The 13902-nt window shown below is 36.3% G+C and overlaps 1 protein-coding gene and 1 non-coding gene across 2 annotated transcripts in view; one reads left to right on the forward strand and one right to left on the reverse strand.

Moving 5' to 3' along the window:
- Positions 1-13902, forward strand: part of SLC30A7 (solute carrier family 30 member 7) — a 76416-nt gene that overhangs the window by 51575 nt on the left and 10939 nt on the right. Inside the window, exon 9 of the mRNA XM_007169517.2 lies at positions 8560-8650. Coding sequence (XP_007169579.1) covers positions 8560-8650 — 91 coding nt within the window. The remainder of the gene's footprint in view (positions 1-8559; positions 8651-13902) is intronic.
- Positions 12746-12851, reverse strand: LOC114236233 (U6 spliceosomal RNA). The gene has a single exon (XR_003622222.1). It is a non-coding gene; the product is annotated as a U6 spliceosomal RNA (small nuclear RNA).

The raw sequence follows: 13902 nt of genomic DNA on the forward strand, positions 1-13902 counted from the left end.
TCTTAAGGTCTTTTTGTTCTGAGTTAAAACTTGTGATCACTGAAGTGATTAATAAATATTTCTTGCCCTCTTATCTGGTTTTCCTAAATAAAGTCCTGTTTCTTCACTCCTGTACTTTTTAAAATGCAGATTTCCTTAAAGAGCTTCATCTCCTGCCTTTGTCCATCTTAGCCTCACCACTGCTTTCAGTGAGTTGCAGAGGTAATGGGGAGGTACCTCCAAGTCTCATGATCTTTTCAATACAAATGTTACCATATTTAATAATAATAAGAAGAAGATTTATTCCAGTCTTCTCTCAAAACTATGTATATCTTGTGGTGCTCTTTGTCCTCGTCTTTTTCTTTTTTTTAAATCCTTTCACCTTTTTCTCTGCTTTTCCTTTTTAAAAAAAAAAATATTTATTTATTTTTGGCTGCCTTGGGTCTTCGTTGCTGTGCGCGGGCTTTCTCTGGTTGCGGCGAGTGGGGACTACTCTTCATTGCAGTGCGTGGGCTTCTCCTTGAGGTGGCTTCTCTTGTTGCAGAGCACAGGCTCTAGGCACACAGGCTTCAGTAGTTGTGGCACATGGTTTCAGTAGTTGTGGCTCGTGGGCTCTAGAGCGCAAGCTCAGTAGTTGTGGCACATGGGCTTAGTTGCTCCGTGGCATGTGGGATCTTCCCGGACCAGGGCTCGAACCCGTGTCCCCTGCATTGGCAGGTGGATTCTTAACCACTGCGCCACCAGGGAAGTCCTCTCTTCTTACTTCTTTTATTCCATTGTTTTTCCCCATTTCCCTCCCTCTTGACAGGGTATTATGAATTCTCATTCATTTTTCTTATTTATTTGCACCTTTGCTCTTCATGGATACATATGTATCACTTAGTAATTTTTTTTTTTACTTATATTGTTGGTGTGATTTTAGTTTCTTATTTATGAGAATATTCTTATTCATGAGAATAAAGAGCCTTTATTAAGATAACAAATTGCACATCAAGAGCTGGGAATGTTGATTGCTTCTGCCTAAGTGTGATTAGTTCTTTCTCACCTATACTTGAATAGAGGATAAGATACTTTTGCTTCTATTTATTGGAGATTCTTTTGGGGAAATGACTAAATTGAGGGGCTCTTTCCTTGTTTTGTTATTTAGCTGTTATTGTGAAGGGTTGAAAGTCATGTCAAACAAGGGATGTTTTACATTTTAATCTTCCGCTAGTGTTTGAAATTTTAAAATAGACTATGCATTCAGCAGTCATGTGTCAAGCACTTATTATATTCCATACACTGTGCTGGGCACTGGGAATTAGAAGAATATAATATGGTCTCTGACTCCAGAGGACTCGATCATGATGAGACTCTGCAGTGTAGTGCAGGGAGCTATAGTCTTGGAGTTATCCCACCCAGCTCTGCCGCACTGGTGTGTGTAACAAAGAACAAGTTGTCTTAATCTCTCTGAGATGGTTTTCTTTTCTGTAAAATGAGGGGGTTGGCCTAAATGATCTCTTATGATCTTGCTTACATCTGTGATTCCAACATTTTCTGAAAGTTACTTAAGGTTGTTGTGGGGATCAAATTGGAAAAAATTTATTAAATACTTTAAAAACTATTAAGTGTTGTCTAAACAAAGACATTACTATTTACTAACTTGACATTATTTACTAATGCTTTTAGTCCAAAGACCAGATGCATTGAGTGTTATAAATAAGTTCCAGAAGTTTAAGGAAAAGAGTGACCTTTTCATGACTTTGGCTCTAAGTTCTAAGGGTATTTTAGGATATCTTACTGTCTCCATTATTGAGTAAAGTAGGTACTATGTAAATATGTGTTGATTTAAACCATAGGTTTCAGAAACTCAGAATAATTATAAGGCAAGCCACAATTCCTGTGGTTCTGGGTTATCTGTTCTATATTAGGCTCATGAAATTCTGGGTTAATGGGTAATTGTTTTTTACTACGGAATCATTGTATTTGTGTAAATATGACTGCATATTTACAGCTTGTCATAGGACCACCATATCTGAATGCAGAATACATTGCTTTTGGGGGCCAATTTTCTTTGGTTTTTTTGTCCACTAAGCATTTTCGAGTGTATGATATATACTACACCTTCAAATTTATGGGTTCTTTTATAAAGTACAGCTATCTATATGCTTGTAGATTATAAGAACCACTGGTAATATGCAGGAGGACTTAAGCCCATTAGCCAATTCAAAAAAGGTGAATCAGTAATTGTGTTTGAATTATTATTAATAGATATTTATTCTCAGATCTAAGTAATAGTTTCAACTCTCTGAAATTTTTTATTGTTAATGATTATGATTATCACCAGTCTGATTGTTCTTCAAAAGTTTTCATAATGTATACCCTTTTCTTTGGTTTGGTTTGCTTATAATTATTGCTAGATAATTTTATGTACTGTTGAAATGGTGAGACTCACTAAATATGCTGCTTTTGAAGTAAGATTTGAATATTTTTTCATTTACAAAGTTACTGGCAATAAAGAGTAATAACTGTTGCTTATTTAATCTGCTAGCATTTAAGCTTTATATTAATTTTAAGTTTCTGATTGTATGATTGTAAATTTGATTTATCTTCAGCTTTTGAGGAATAAAACTATTACCATGTTTTACTGGTAAACTCATGTACCTAATGACTCATTCTTTTTATATATGCTAGGAAAATGCTATTTCACTGTTAAAGCTAGAATTGAGTTAGTCAACCAGAAGTGAACCTCTAATTGTTTCCAAATGCTTACTTTTGGGGTTTGGATGCAGCTGTAAGTCTTAGCTCAGTCAGGAATTTGCTAAGTTTGTCTTTTTCCCCGTATCCTTTCATTATGGCTAGATAGATCCATGCTAAAATCTATTTTATGATTCCCTATTACAATAGTTAATCAGAAAAATATGGGCACAAACTCCTGAGCTAAACACAATTTTAAAAAAGCAAAAATAGAGGTTCTACAGGTTTCTTTTACATTTTTATGACCTCTGAGATTGTTATAGAAATTGGCTTTGGTTCTAAATTGCTTATCACCATGTGATTTAGCAAGCATCTTTTTCTCCCCGCCCCAGTTTCATAACCTAGTTATATAACTCTTACATCTGAAATTCTTAACAATATTTTAAAATTATTATTGGAGAAAATTAGTGTGATGCTTCCATGTGCTTTGGTGAAATGCTTGCTGCTGTTGAATGTAAACATTTTATTAAAATTCTACCTAAGTAGGCAACCATTCCAAATTTTATAGTATAACAAAATCAGTAAGAACCTGTTGGTACACTCTCTATATATTATTTCCTTATATGTATCAGTTATATCTTTTATTTAGTTATTTTAAAATAGATGCTTGCTTCTAACATTAATTTTATTATTAAAATATTTATCTGCATTATGGTTCTTGAATTGTGTTAAAATGAGTGATCTCTAAATTCTCTGTTAATTCTTTTTTTATAAATTTATTTATTTATTTTTGGCTGCGTTGGGTCTTCTTTGCTGCTCGTGGGCTTCTCTAGTTGCGGCGAGCTGGGGCTATTCTTTGTTGTGGTGTGCTGGCTTCTCATTGCGGTGGCTTCTCTTGTTGCAGAGCACGGGCTCTAGGCACATGGGCTTCAGTAGTTGTGGCACACGGGCTCAGTAGTTGTGGCTCGTGGGCTCTAGAGCGCAGGCTCAGTAGTTGTGGTGCATGGGTTTAGTTGCTCCGCGGCACATGGGATCTTCCCAGACCAGGGCTCAAACCTGTGTCCCCTGCATTGGCAGGCGGATTCTTAACCACTGTGCCACCAGGGAAGTCCCCTCTGTTAATTCTAATAGTGTGTAATCTGTGATCATGGAACTTCACCAGTTCTAGAATCCTCAAACTAAGGGCCACAGGTGAAAGTAAATTTTAGGAGAAAAAGGGCCGTACTAGTTGTTGTTATTGTTGTTCTTACAAGGGAGTAGCAGTCTTTGAGAGGCAATACACGTGGGTTAACACATAAAAATTTGAACAAAGGTTTGGATAAATTTGTAGATGGTTATTTTGGGTGACTTATTAAGAGACTGTATTAAGGGAATGTCTTTAATGTTTTAAAGCTGATCTCCTTAAGGATTATTTTAGATTGGACTCAACTCTTTTGTATTAATTGTGTTTTAGCTCTTTGCAAGGAAAGCTAGACTAGCCCTAGGTATTCTAAGACAATAAATATTTTAAAAGTTGTTTGCAAGGTGATATTTTGCAACTATTGCTTAAGTAACATCATTGCTCATATTGCATGCCTTCTGTTACAGTAGAGTCCGTGTTCTCTTCTATTCCTTTTTCCCCCACTTTATTTTGAAAGTTATACTTTTTCTTTTTAAAGGTATATTCAAAAGTAAGTTGTCAACATACTAATAAAAAAAAGTTCACCAAAAGTTCATGGGAAATGAAATTGGATACAGGCTTTTAATCTACAGTTGTTTTGAATTCATATGTGCCTTCCTCCAAATGGTGGGTCCTAAATAAGCGTTTGTTGCCTGATTTCCATTGATCTCTACAGGCTTTTTCAGTAGTTGTGAATTCCTTTGAGGTAAGGCATTGTGTATTATTTATCTTTTTATTTCTGGTGCCTAGCACATGTCTGGCACATGGTAGGCATATAGTAAATGTTGACTTGAACTTTTCAAGATTGAGTTTGGAGTCAAAAGACCTGTTCTTATTATTCTAGCTCTCCCATTCACTGGCTATGTCCTTGGGCAAGTTACTTCGGTGCACTAGGTCTCCATTACCACAACTCTAGAGTAAGATTCCATCTGATTCGAGAAAATCTGATGCCAAGCAAAGCATGTAGTGCTTAATTATTGCTTATTTGTATTGATTGCGTAATAAAATCCATTGGCAGGATTACCTAAGTAGTAATAGATTAAATTCGTTGGCGAAGTGTATCTCATTTGAGGATGCTGCTGTGCATTGTTGTTGCTGCTGTTTAGAATAGAAAGGCGACTTATATTTTCTTTCATTTCCAAATATATTCTCTCTTAGTATTCCTTGTAGATTGACCTTTTTTTTTCTTATTGAATGAAAATAAATTAAAGATGCTTCCATCTTTAAATTGCCTAGATATTTAATCTACTTCCTCATTTTATAGATGAGAAAACTGATGCTCTGGAATGTTATACTATTTTCCTGAAGCTATTTAATGGCAGAATTAGAACCCAAGTCTCATGATTTTTACATTTGAGTGATTTTTCCACCTCAGATATCTCCAGATTATTAGGAGTTTCTTGAGATAAAGATTGGAGAAGAAATTATCAAAATAGCTAAATTTAGTGGGCACATGGAAAAACTTTTCTTATTTTCTGGTGGGGGTGGTGTGATGATTTGGGAGATTGGGATTGACATATATACACTAATATGTATAAAATAGATAACTAATAAGAACCTGCTGTATAAAACATTTTTTTAAATTGCTTATTCTCAAACAGTTATTCTAGGGGAACCATTATTGTGCCTCATTTTCTGAGAAGTACAATAAGGAAAGTAGGAAAACATAAACATTGTGTAAATTAGATATATAGAAACATTTAGTGACTGATCCTTTCTTTTTCCTGAGAAGTGAGGATGGAGAGAGGAAAGAAAAAATGTAATGGTTGAATTATGCCTTATTATTCTACTGTGTTGTTTTTCTTTGCCTTTTTGGTAAATCCAGGGAGTCCTCACCTATTTAATCACAGCACAGTAGATAGAAACAGACACTACTCTTCAGGTTAGATGAAGGAATAACAGATGTTCTTTCACTGTCAAAATCCTTAACCCTGATTCCAGTTGCTTTCCACCCATTTTTCCTCCAATGTTACTATAGGTATCACAGATGTTTTACAGGAGCACAGAGAGGACATTTATACAGTTTGGAGGACAGTTTGGGATCAGGGAATATACCCTAAAAGGGGTGACACTTGAGATTTTAAAGAAGGAATAGAAGCCAGATTACAGGGCAGTTTAGGGACATTCTAGAGAGGTTACAGCATGAGCCAAAGCATGAAAGGAAAAACAGCAGAAAGTGAAAGTACAAACATGCTTACGTTTTAGAGAGCTTAAAATGTGAAGCAAAAATGATAGGAGGTGGAGATCAAAAGAGGAGGGCAGATCAAAAAATATACCATGTGAAAGAGCTTACACTTAATCCCCTAGGCAGTAGGGAGCTCTTAATGGATTTTTTTTAAAGGGGGAAGGGATAGAGTCAGATACTGATTTTAGGTAGATTAGTCTAATGGCTTTGTAAAGAATGGTTATATTAGTTATCTATGAATGCATAAGAACTTAACACAAAAACCTCGTAGCTGAGATAACACACATTATTATCTTTGCCTTGGTTCAGAAACCTGAGCGTGGCTAACTGGCTCTGGTTCAGGGTCTCTAACAAGGTGACAGTCAAGGTGTCAGCCAGGGCTGCAGTCATTCCAGTGCTCGTCTGGAAGAGAATCCACTTCCAAGCTCACTGAAGTGGCTGTTGACGGTATTGAGTTTCTTTTGGGCTGTTGGACTGAGGGTCTCAGTTCCTCTCCAGAGGCATCTCTCAGTTCCTTGCCCTGGGCCTCTCCATAGGACAGCTCACAGCGTGGCAGCTTTGAGCAAGCAAGTGAGAGAGCAAGAGAGGAGGGTGAACAAGATGGAAGCCAGACTACTTTAATTTAGAATTGACATCTTGTCACTTTTGCCATACTTAACTCATTAGGAGCAAGTCACTAGATCCAGCCCACACTCAAGGGGAAGGGATTACACAAGAGCATGAACGCTAGGGAGGCAGGGGTCATTGGGATCCATCTTTAAAGCTGCCTGTCACAGCAGACTTAAGGAAATAAGACTAGAGGTAAAGGGACCATTTAGGAGGCTATTATAATAATCCAAGTGAAGTGATATGGAGATTATTGTAGACATATGTAATAGAGTGACGGGGGGGGGGGGAGGTGATGGAGTTTAGAAATGTTTAGAATGTTAAGTCATGAGAACTTGGTGATTTAGAGGATGAGGGTTTTAAGGAAGAAGAAGCAATTAAAGGTGGCATCTAATTATTCTTGGCTCGTAAATCACTATCTGACTGAAGAATATTTTCATTTGAATGTGACTTAAACTCCTGTCTACGTTGAGCTTTTATATTCATTACTGCTATTCTCTCCACACTTTCAGTTTTCTAAGCTTGCCCTTGGTGTTGCTTCCCTGGACACCAGTTTCTCAATATCTCTCAGTATCTGTTTAATTTTTCTATTTGTTTCTGTTCCTGTTTTTACCCTCCCTATCCAAGTACTTATCACTGAACACAAAGTATGGAACAGTCTCCTAATTTCTTCCCTGGGGCCTTTCCTTTCTTTAATCTAGATTCTAAAACATCTAATATCTATGCATTTATCATTCATTTAACCAACAAGTATTTATTGTGGGCCCACTTTGTGACCAGCACTTTACTAGGCCTCCTTGGGAATATAACAGTGAACAAGACAAGCATTGTCCCTGTTCCTTTGCGTCTTCATTAATATCTTCTCTTTCTTTTCTATCTGTCAGAAGTACTACTAATCTTTTAAGGTACACTTCACCTTCTACCTTCCTTAAAAAGGTATATGTTTTGTTTTGTTTTGTTTTTATCTCTATCTCCTATAGCTATAATCAGGAGGGGTTTTACTCTAGAAATATTGAGATTCTACAAGTTTAAAAGAAAGAACTGGCTTAAGCTATTAAGTGTAATGAAGCTATTCTTAACCTTCCCTCTCAGTCTGCTTCAAGAAATAGAGCAGTGCCTCACCCCCTGACTCATTGGACTCTCCCTGAAGAGCTTTTTAAAAACATAGATGCCTCAACTCTCCCTCAGAGATTCTCATTCAATATGTTAGAAATGACAACAAACAAGACTCTAAGGTGAATTTGATATGTAGCTGGTTTAGAAAACTACTGCATTAGAGTCACCCTCACCATTACACTATTAATTGCTTTCTGTGCATTTAACCATCCAAGTAGCCTAAAGCCATAATTTCCAAATACTGGTTGAGGACTAATTACATCAATTCATACAGGCTTTGGGACCCTATCACTAGAGGTGCTGATTCACTAGATCTGTGGCTATATCCAGGCTTCTATTTTTTTTTAATAATCAAAGAAGACTGATATATCATCGGGTTGGAAAAACACTGGACGAATGAACTTAATATACTGTATTAATTTTTTTGTATTTTCCTTAACAGTACTGTTCAGATAAATGAATGTAAATATTTGATAAACGTTAAGGACCAGTTGGCCATGATATGCTTTATAGATTATCCTTGAAGATTCTAGCCATTTGAAGTCATATTTTAAATGACAGTTGAACGACTGCTGTGTTTAAATTTTAGATGCTCCAGTACTATTCAGTAGTATGTTTATTGTTTCATACATTGATGTATTTCATTTAGCTCTTTTACTTTTACTTTAAATAACTTATTTGTCCCATGAAAAATTTGGAGCAATGGCTGGATTCTTTTTCCTCATATTATTCTGACAAATCTTTGTTATATTCTATTGGGAGGTATATTATTACTTTCTTGCAGGATGGGATTGTCAGAATGTGGCTTTAATAAGTTTGATGTCTTCCTTTTCTATAGTGTTATTCCTCTTTTAAGAGAGTCTGTTGGAATATTAATGCAGAGAACTCCTCCCCTTTTGGAAAATACTCTCCCTCAGTGCTATCAGAGGGTAAGTTTCAAAGCTTCCAAACCATTGGGTTTTGGTTGTTTCCAAGCTGTTAGGGGTTATAACTTTTATAAATATGGGTAGCATGTGTGTATAATTTAGTATTTCTGCCAAGACTGAATGCTGACCATGAATGCCATTTATACAAACCAGAATAAAATCATTGGAAAATATTGAGCATCACTAAAGAAAATGTGGTAGAAGTTGTCCTCATCTAGAAATCAAGCAGCTCTTTTAAAATATACATATGAATAGCAGATGATATAAGCATTTCTTCAGCATAGATTTTGTGAGCTCCCCTTTTATGCCATATATTCTTCTAAGGTACTAGGGGGTGTAATGGTAAATAAGGTAGTCAGGGTCTATCAAAGAATTTATGGTCTGGTGGGGAAACACAGGCACTAAACAATAAATAAATAAGAAAATATCAGTGATGATTACTATAACAGAAATAAAACAAAGTCATGTGAGACATGGATGGCTATGTCAGATTTATCCGGGAAGTCATATTCAAGGAAATTGAAATCTTGTTGACAAGAAGGAGCCAGACATGAAAATCTTGGAGAAGAGTATTCCAAGCAAAGGAAAATGCTAATGCAAAAAGGTCTATGACTGGAACTAATTTAGTGTGTTTGAAAAACAGGAAAAAAAAAGCCATTGTGGCTGAAGCATAATAAAGGGAAGAGTGGCTGGAAAGGCTGGGGAGAATGGCAGAGGACAGATCATATAGAGGTTTTGGTCTTACTAAGAGGTTTAGATTTAATTCTATTCAGTGGGAAGCATTAGAAAGCTTTTAGGCAGGTAGAGTGTCACAAAATTTTAAGTTTTTAAAAGCTTATTCTGCTTGCTATTAAAGAATAAACTCTAGGGAGAATGAAAGCAAAGAAAACCAGTTAAGAGGCTGTTATCTTCTAATCTGAAAAATCGTGGCCTGGACTACAGTGGTAGAAGTGAAAATGGAGCTAAGTAGATATTTTGGATAAGTTTTTGGAGATGGATTATATTAGCAGAGGGGAGAAAAAGTGTTGAATCGCAACTAGGTAGATGCTAATACCATTTGTTGAGGTTGATGCAGGTGTGAGGGTGGAAGATCCTCCCAGATCAAGAGTTCTATTCTGGATATGTTAAAAATGAAATGCCTACTGCACATCTAGGGGAAATGTCACTTAAGTGGTTGGATATGCACATCTGGAATTTTAGGGACTGATTAGAACTAGGAGGAGTTTTGAGTCATCAGTATATGACTAGCATTTAAAACATTAGGATTATGTGAGATTACCTTGGGAGGATTAAGCTCTAATCTTTAGGTCAAGTTTCAACTCCAGATTTAGAGCACAGGTGGGAAAGCCAGGAATGGGAGCTGGAAAACCCAGAAGAAGTTGAAGAAGGAGGAAGTAATCAACGGTGCCAAATATTTCTGTGAGGCAATTACAGTAGGAACAGAGAAGTGACCATTGATTGGGATCATGAACAGCATTAATGGCATTGATAAAAGCATTTTCAGTAGAGTTTGGAGAAAGCATGATAATAGCAGATTAAGGAGAAAATGAATTGGGGAGGTAGAGATAGTGGTTACAGTCAACTTTTTTTAAGAAGTGTTGTTAAAGGGAACAAAGAAATGAGCTGATAGCTTGGCTGTAGATATAGTAACAATGGTGAGGGAATTTGTTTTTAAAATAAGATTTTTTAAAACAGCATCCCAGAGAACTTTCCCCAATAATGGAGATGTTCAATAATCTACATTGTCCAGTATGGAAGTCACAAGGAACATGTGGCTATTGAGCGTTTGAAGCTTAATAATTAGAGCTAGCGCAACTAATTTTTAAATTTCATTTCATTTTCATATATTTAGTCACATGTGTCTAGTGACTTCCATATTACACAGTGCAGTTCTGGAGCCTGTGTGTTACTGATGGGAACAGTCCGACTGACAGGAAGAAATTGATGGTATGGTAGTGAAGCAGGTTACTTCACTACCTGCTGAAGGAATGAAGTTCTTGAGAAGGTGAAAAAGGATAGAACCCAAAGCACTATGGAGGAATTAATTGTAGATAGGAGGCAGGGGTACTGTATCCCCCAAGGGAAGACAAAGTGCTGAAAGAGATGAGGGCTGACTGGTGGATTTGGTGGTGCAGGATAAGGGATTTTCTGTGTGCTTCTATTTTCTCTTTGATTTACAGGGCAGAGTAATCATGCAGAGAAATTAGAAGACCAGAGGAGAAAAGAGAAGGTATAGAATAGTTCTTTTTGAGATAGGGAAAGTGAAGTGCTGCCCATTTGACATTTGTGGTTTTATGATTTAAGGTAGGACCAGTCAGCATAGTTGTGGAAGAGAAAGGGGCAATTTATTGAATGCCTACTCTAAGCTGGTACCTATATTAAGTGATTTACATATATTGTTTCTTTTCTTCACATTAACCATACAGGGTAAGTTTCATCTTCCTTTCCCTAGGAAAATTGAGTAAAATTGAGGTTCAAGGATTTAAGTAACTCATCTAAAGTCACAGATGGTAGTGGCTGAATCTGGATTTGAATCCATGTCATTCTGGCTTTAAAAGCTCATGCTCTTTCTGTTAAACTACACTGTCAGAGCAGGAAGAGCAACACAGATTTTCATCTGTAGCTACACTTTCCCCACTTTTTTTAATTTGAGTAAAGTTAATGCCAGTTTCTATAAGAATCATTCCTTAACTTATGCTTTAGGATAACTGCAGGAATGTGCTTGTACTGCTCTATCTATGGAGGTAGAAGAAATCTGTTCAGTCAGGGTGTTGTTTCCCTAGCAGTATACCATTTCCATTTAGAAAAGTGTGGAGGGATATCAGGTTCAAACCACTGTGTCATCAGAGTCCTGAAAGAGGAAGAGGAAGTCCACCTTGACCTCTTTCCCTAGTAAAAGCAGATTTTTTAAAGGGCACAATGGTTATTGTCTCACATTTCCCACCAAGTGTCTTGGAGCTTATAGAAAGTAATCCTACATGCATCAAATTCTGATAAAAATAAATATTTTTGATAGATATAAGTTCAACTTTTTCTTAATTGACATCCCAAATAGATAACTTAAGAATCAGGGAATCTCAGAATTCAAAAAGATCTTATTATTCATTTGGCCCAGACTTCTATCTGTTGGAAGAATCTCCTTTGCGACATTCAGTTGGTCATTCAGCTTCTTGACTATTTCCAGGAATCGGTAGTTAGCCTCTTCACAGAGTAACCTCTTTCTCTTTTAAATTGCTGTAATTGTTATAAAGATCTTTTTACATTGAGCCTTTGTTTTAACTTCTGGGTTCTGATCTTAGTTCATCTCCTCCAGATCTATACAGAGATATTAAACAATAGTGGTGATATGGACATCTTTGTAAAGATTTTCCTGATCTTCAAGAGAATACATCTAACGTTTTTTCCTTAAGTGTTTTCTGTACGTTTTGGGTAGATAGCTTTTATTAAGTTAAGGAAGTGTCCTTCTAATCATAAATAGGGGTTGAATTTTATTAAATAATTGTAATGCTTTTATTGAAATGACTATGTGATTTTTCTCCTTTGCTTCACTAATTGAAGAATAACAGTAATAGAGTTTCTGGTGCTTAATCTTTCCCTCTTGGGATAAACCTAACTTAGTCATGATATGTTATTTTTTAATATACTGTTGGAGTTAGCTTATTTAATTCATAAGAGAAATTAGCTTATGATTTATTGTCTTTATCTGGTTGGGGATCAAGATTAATTCTTACTTATATGAGATAGCACCTCTTTTTTATTTTCTGGCAAAACTAAGAGGTTATGTTAAGTTTCTTGAAAGTCTGCCCTCTGGGACTGGGGTTGAGGGGGTGCTTTATGAAAGAGAACTTTTATTACCTTTTCAGTTTTTAATGGCCCTTTTATATTTTCTGGTTTTTTTCTTATATTACAGCATTTTCTGTATTTCCAGAAATTTATTCATTTTTGTCTGGATTTTTGAAATTGTGTTTTTTGTTGTTGCTTTTCTGATTTTATTATTTATTTATTTTTTCCAGCTTTAGTGAGGTAAAATTGATAAATGAAAATTATGTATATTTAAAGTGTACAATGTGTTGTTTTGATATACATGTACATTGTGAAATGACCATGGAACACTTCACGAATTTGCATGTCATTCTTGCACAAGGGCCATGTTAATCTTCTCTGATCATTCTAATTTTAGTGTATGTGCTACCAAAGCAAACACCAAAATTGAATTTATATTCATTTTGTATACATACATGTACTATTTACTGAGCATTTACTTGGGCCAGGCTTAGGTCCTTACAGTTTTAGGTGCTGAGGATACAAAACATAAAAATCAAAAATAAATCCCTGCCTTTATTGAGCTTGAGTTCTGCCAGAGGAGACAGGCAAGAAACAATATAAATAACATAAGTAATGTAGTGTGCGACATCATATGCCGAAAAGTAAAACAAAGCAGAGAAATGTAAAAATAAAAGCACTGTAGTTTTAGATGGAATAACAGTAGAAGGGCCTCCTGAGAAGATGGCATTTGAGTCAAGACCCAAACAAAGTAGGCCAGGCAGAAATCTGGAAGGAAAGACACTCCAGGCAGAGGGAATAGCAAATACCCTGAGACAGGAGTGTGCCTGACTTTCCAGAGTGGTGAGGAGGCTGCTGTAGCTGAGGAAGAGGGAGCAAGGGGAGGAGGAGTGGGAGATGAGGTAAATAAGGTAAATAACAAGGGGCCACATGACGTGGGTCCATGTATGTCATCGTGAAAGCACTGGTTTTTGTTCAGAGTAAGATGGGAATCTACTGGAGGATTCTGAGCAGAGTGAAAGCATCTGATCTGAAGTCACAGATTCTTACTTGGGCTACTGTTTTGAGAATAGATGAAGAGGTGCAAGGCTAGAAATAGAGAGACCAGTTAATAAGGTATTACAATAATCCAAACTAAAGTGGCTTCAACTAGCCTGACAGCAGTAGAGGTGGTGAGAAGTGTTTGGATTCTACTCAGCTGTAGTATTTTGTACACTCACATATTGATACATTCATATAGTATTCCGTCTTATGGTTTTTAAAATCTGTTGTTTGTAGTTCTTTTCCTTTTTCATTTTGTACTTTGTTTAATTGCATGTTCATTTATTTTATTTTTTTACCGCCATCAGAGTTTGTCTCGCCAGTGGTTGTCAACCTAAGGGTGCGGAACACTTAAGGAGCCACTGGAAAAACTTTGAGACGTCCCTCCCTTTTTTGGTTGTCACATGAGTTGGGGAAGGGTATACGTTGGC

This window comes from Balaenoptera acutorostrata, chromosome 1 (genome assembly GCF_949987535.1).
Source record: "Balaenoptera acutorostrata chromosome 1, mBalAcu1.1, whole genome shotgun sequence".
Classification (NCBI taxonomy): Eukaryota; Metazoa; Chordata; class Mammalia; order Artiodactyla; family Balaenopteridae; genus Balaenoptera; species Balaenoptera acutorostrata.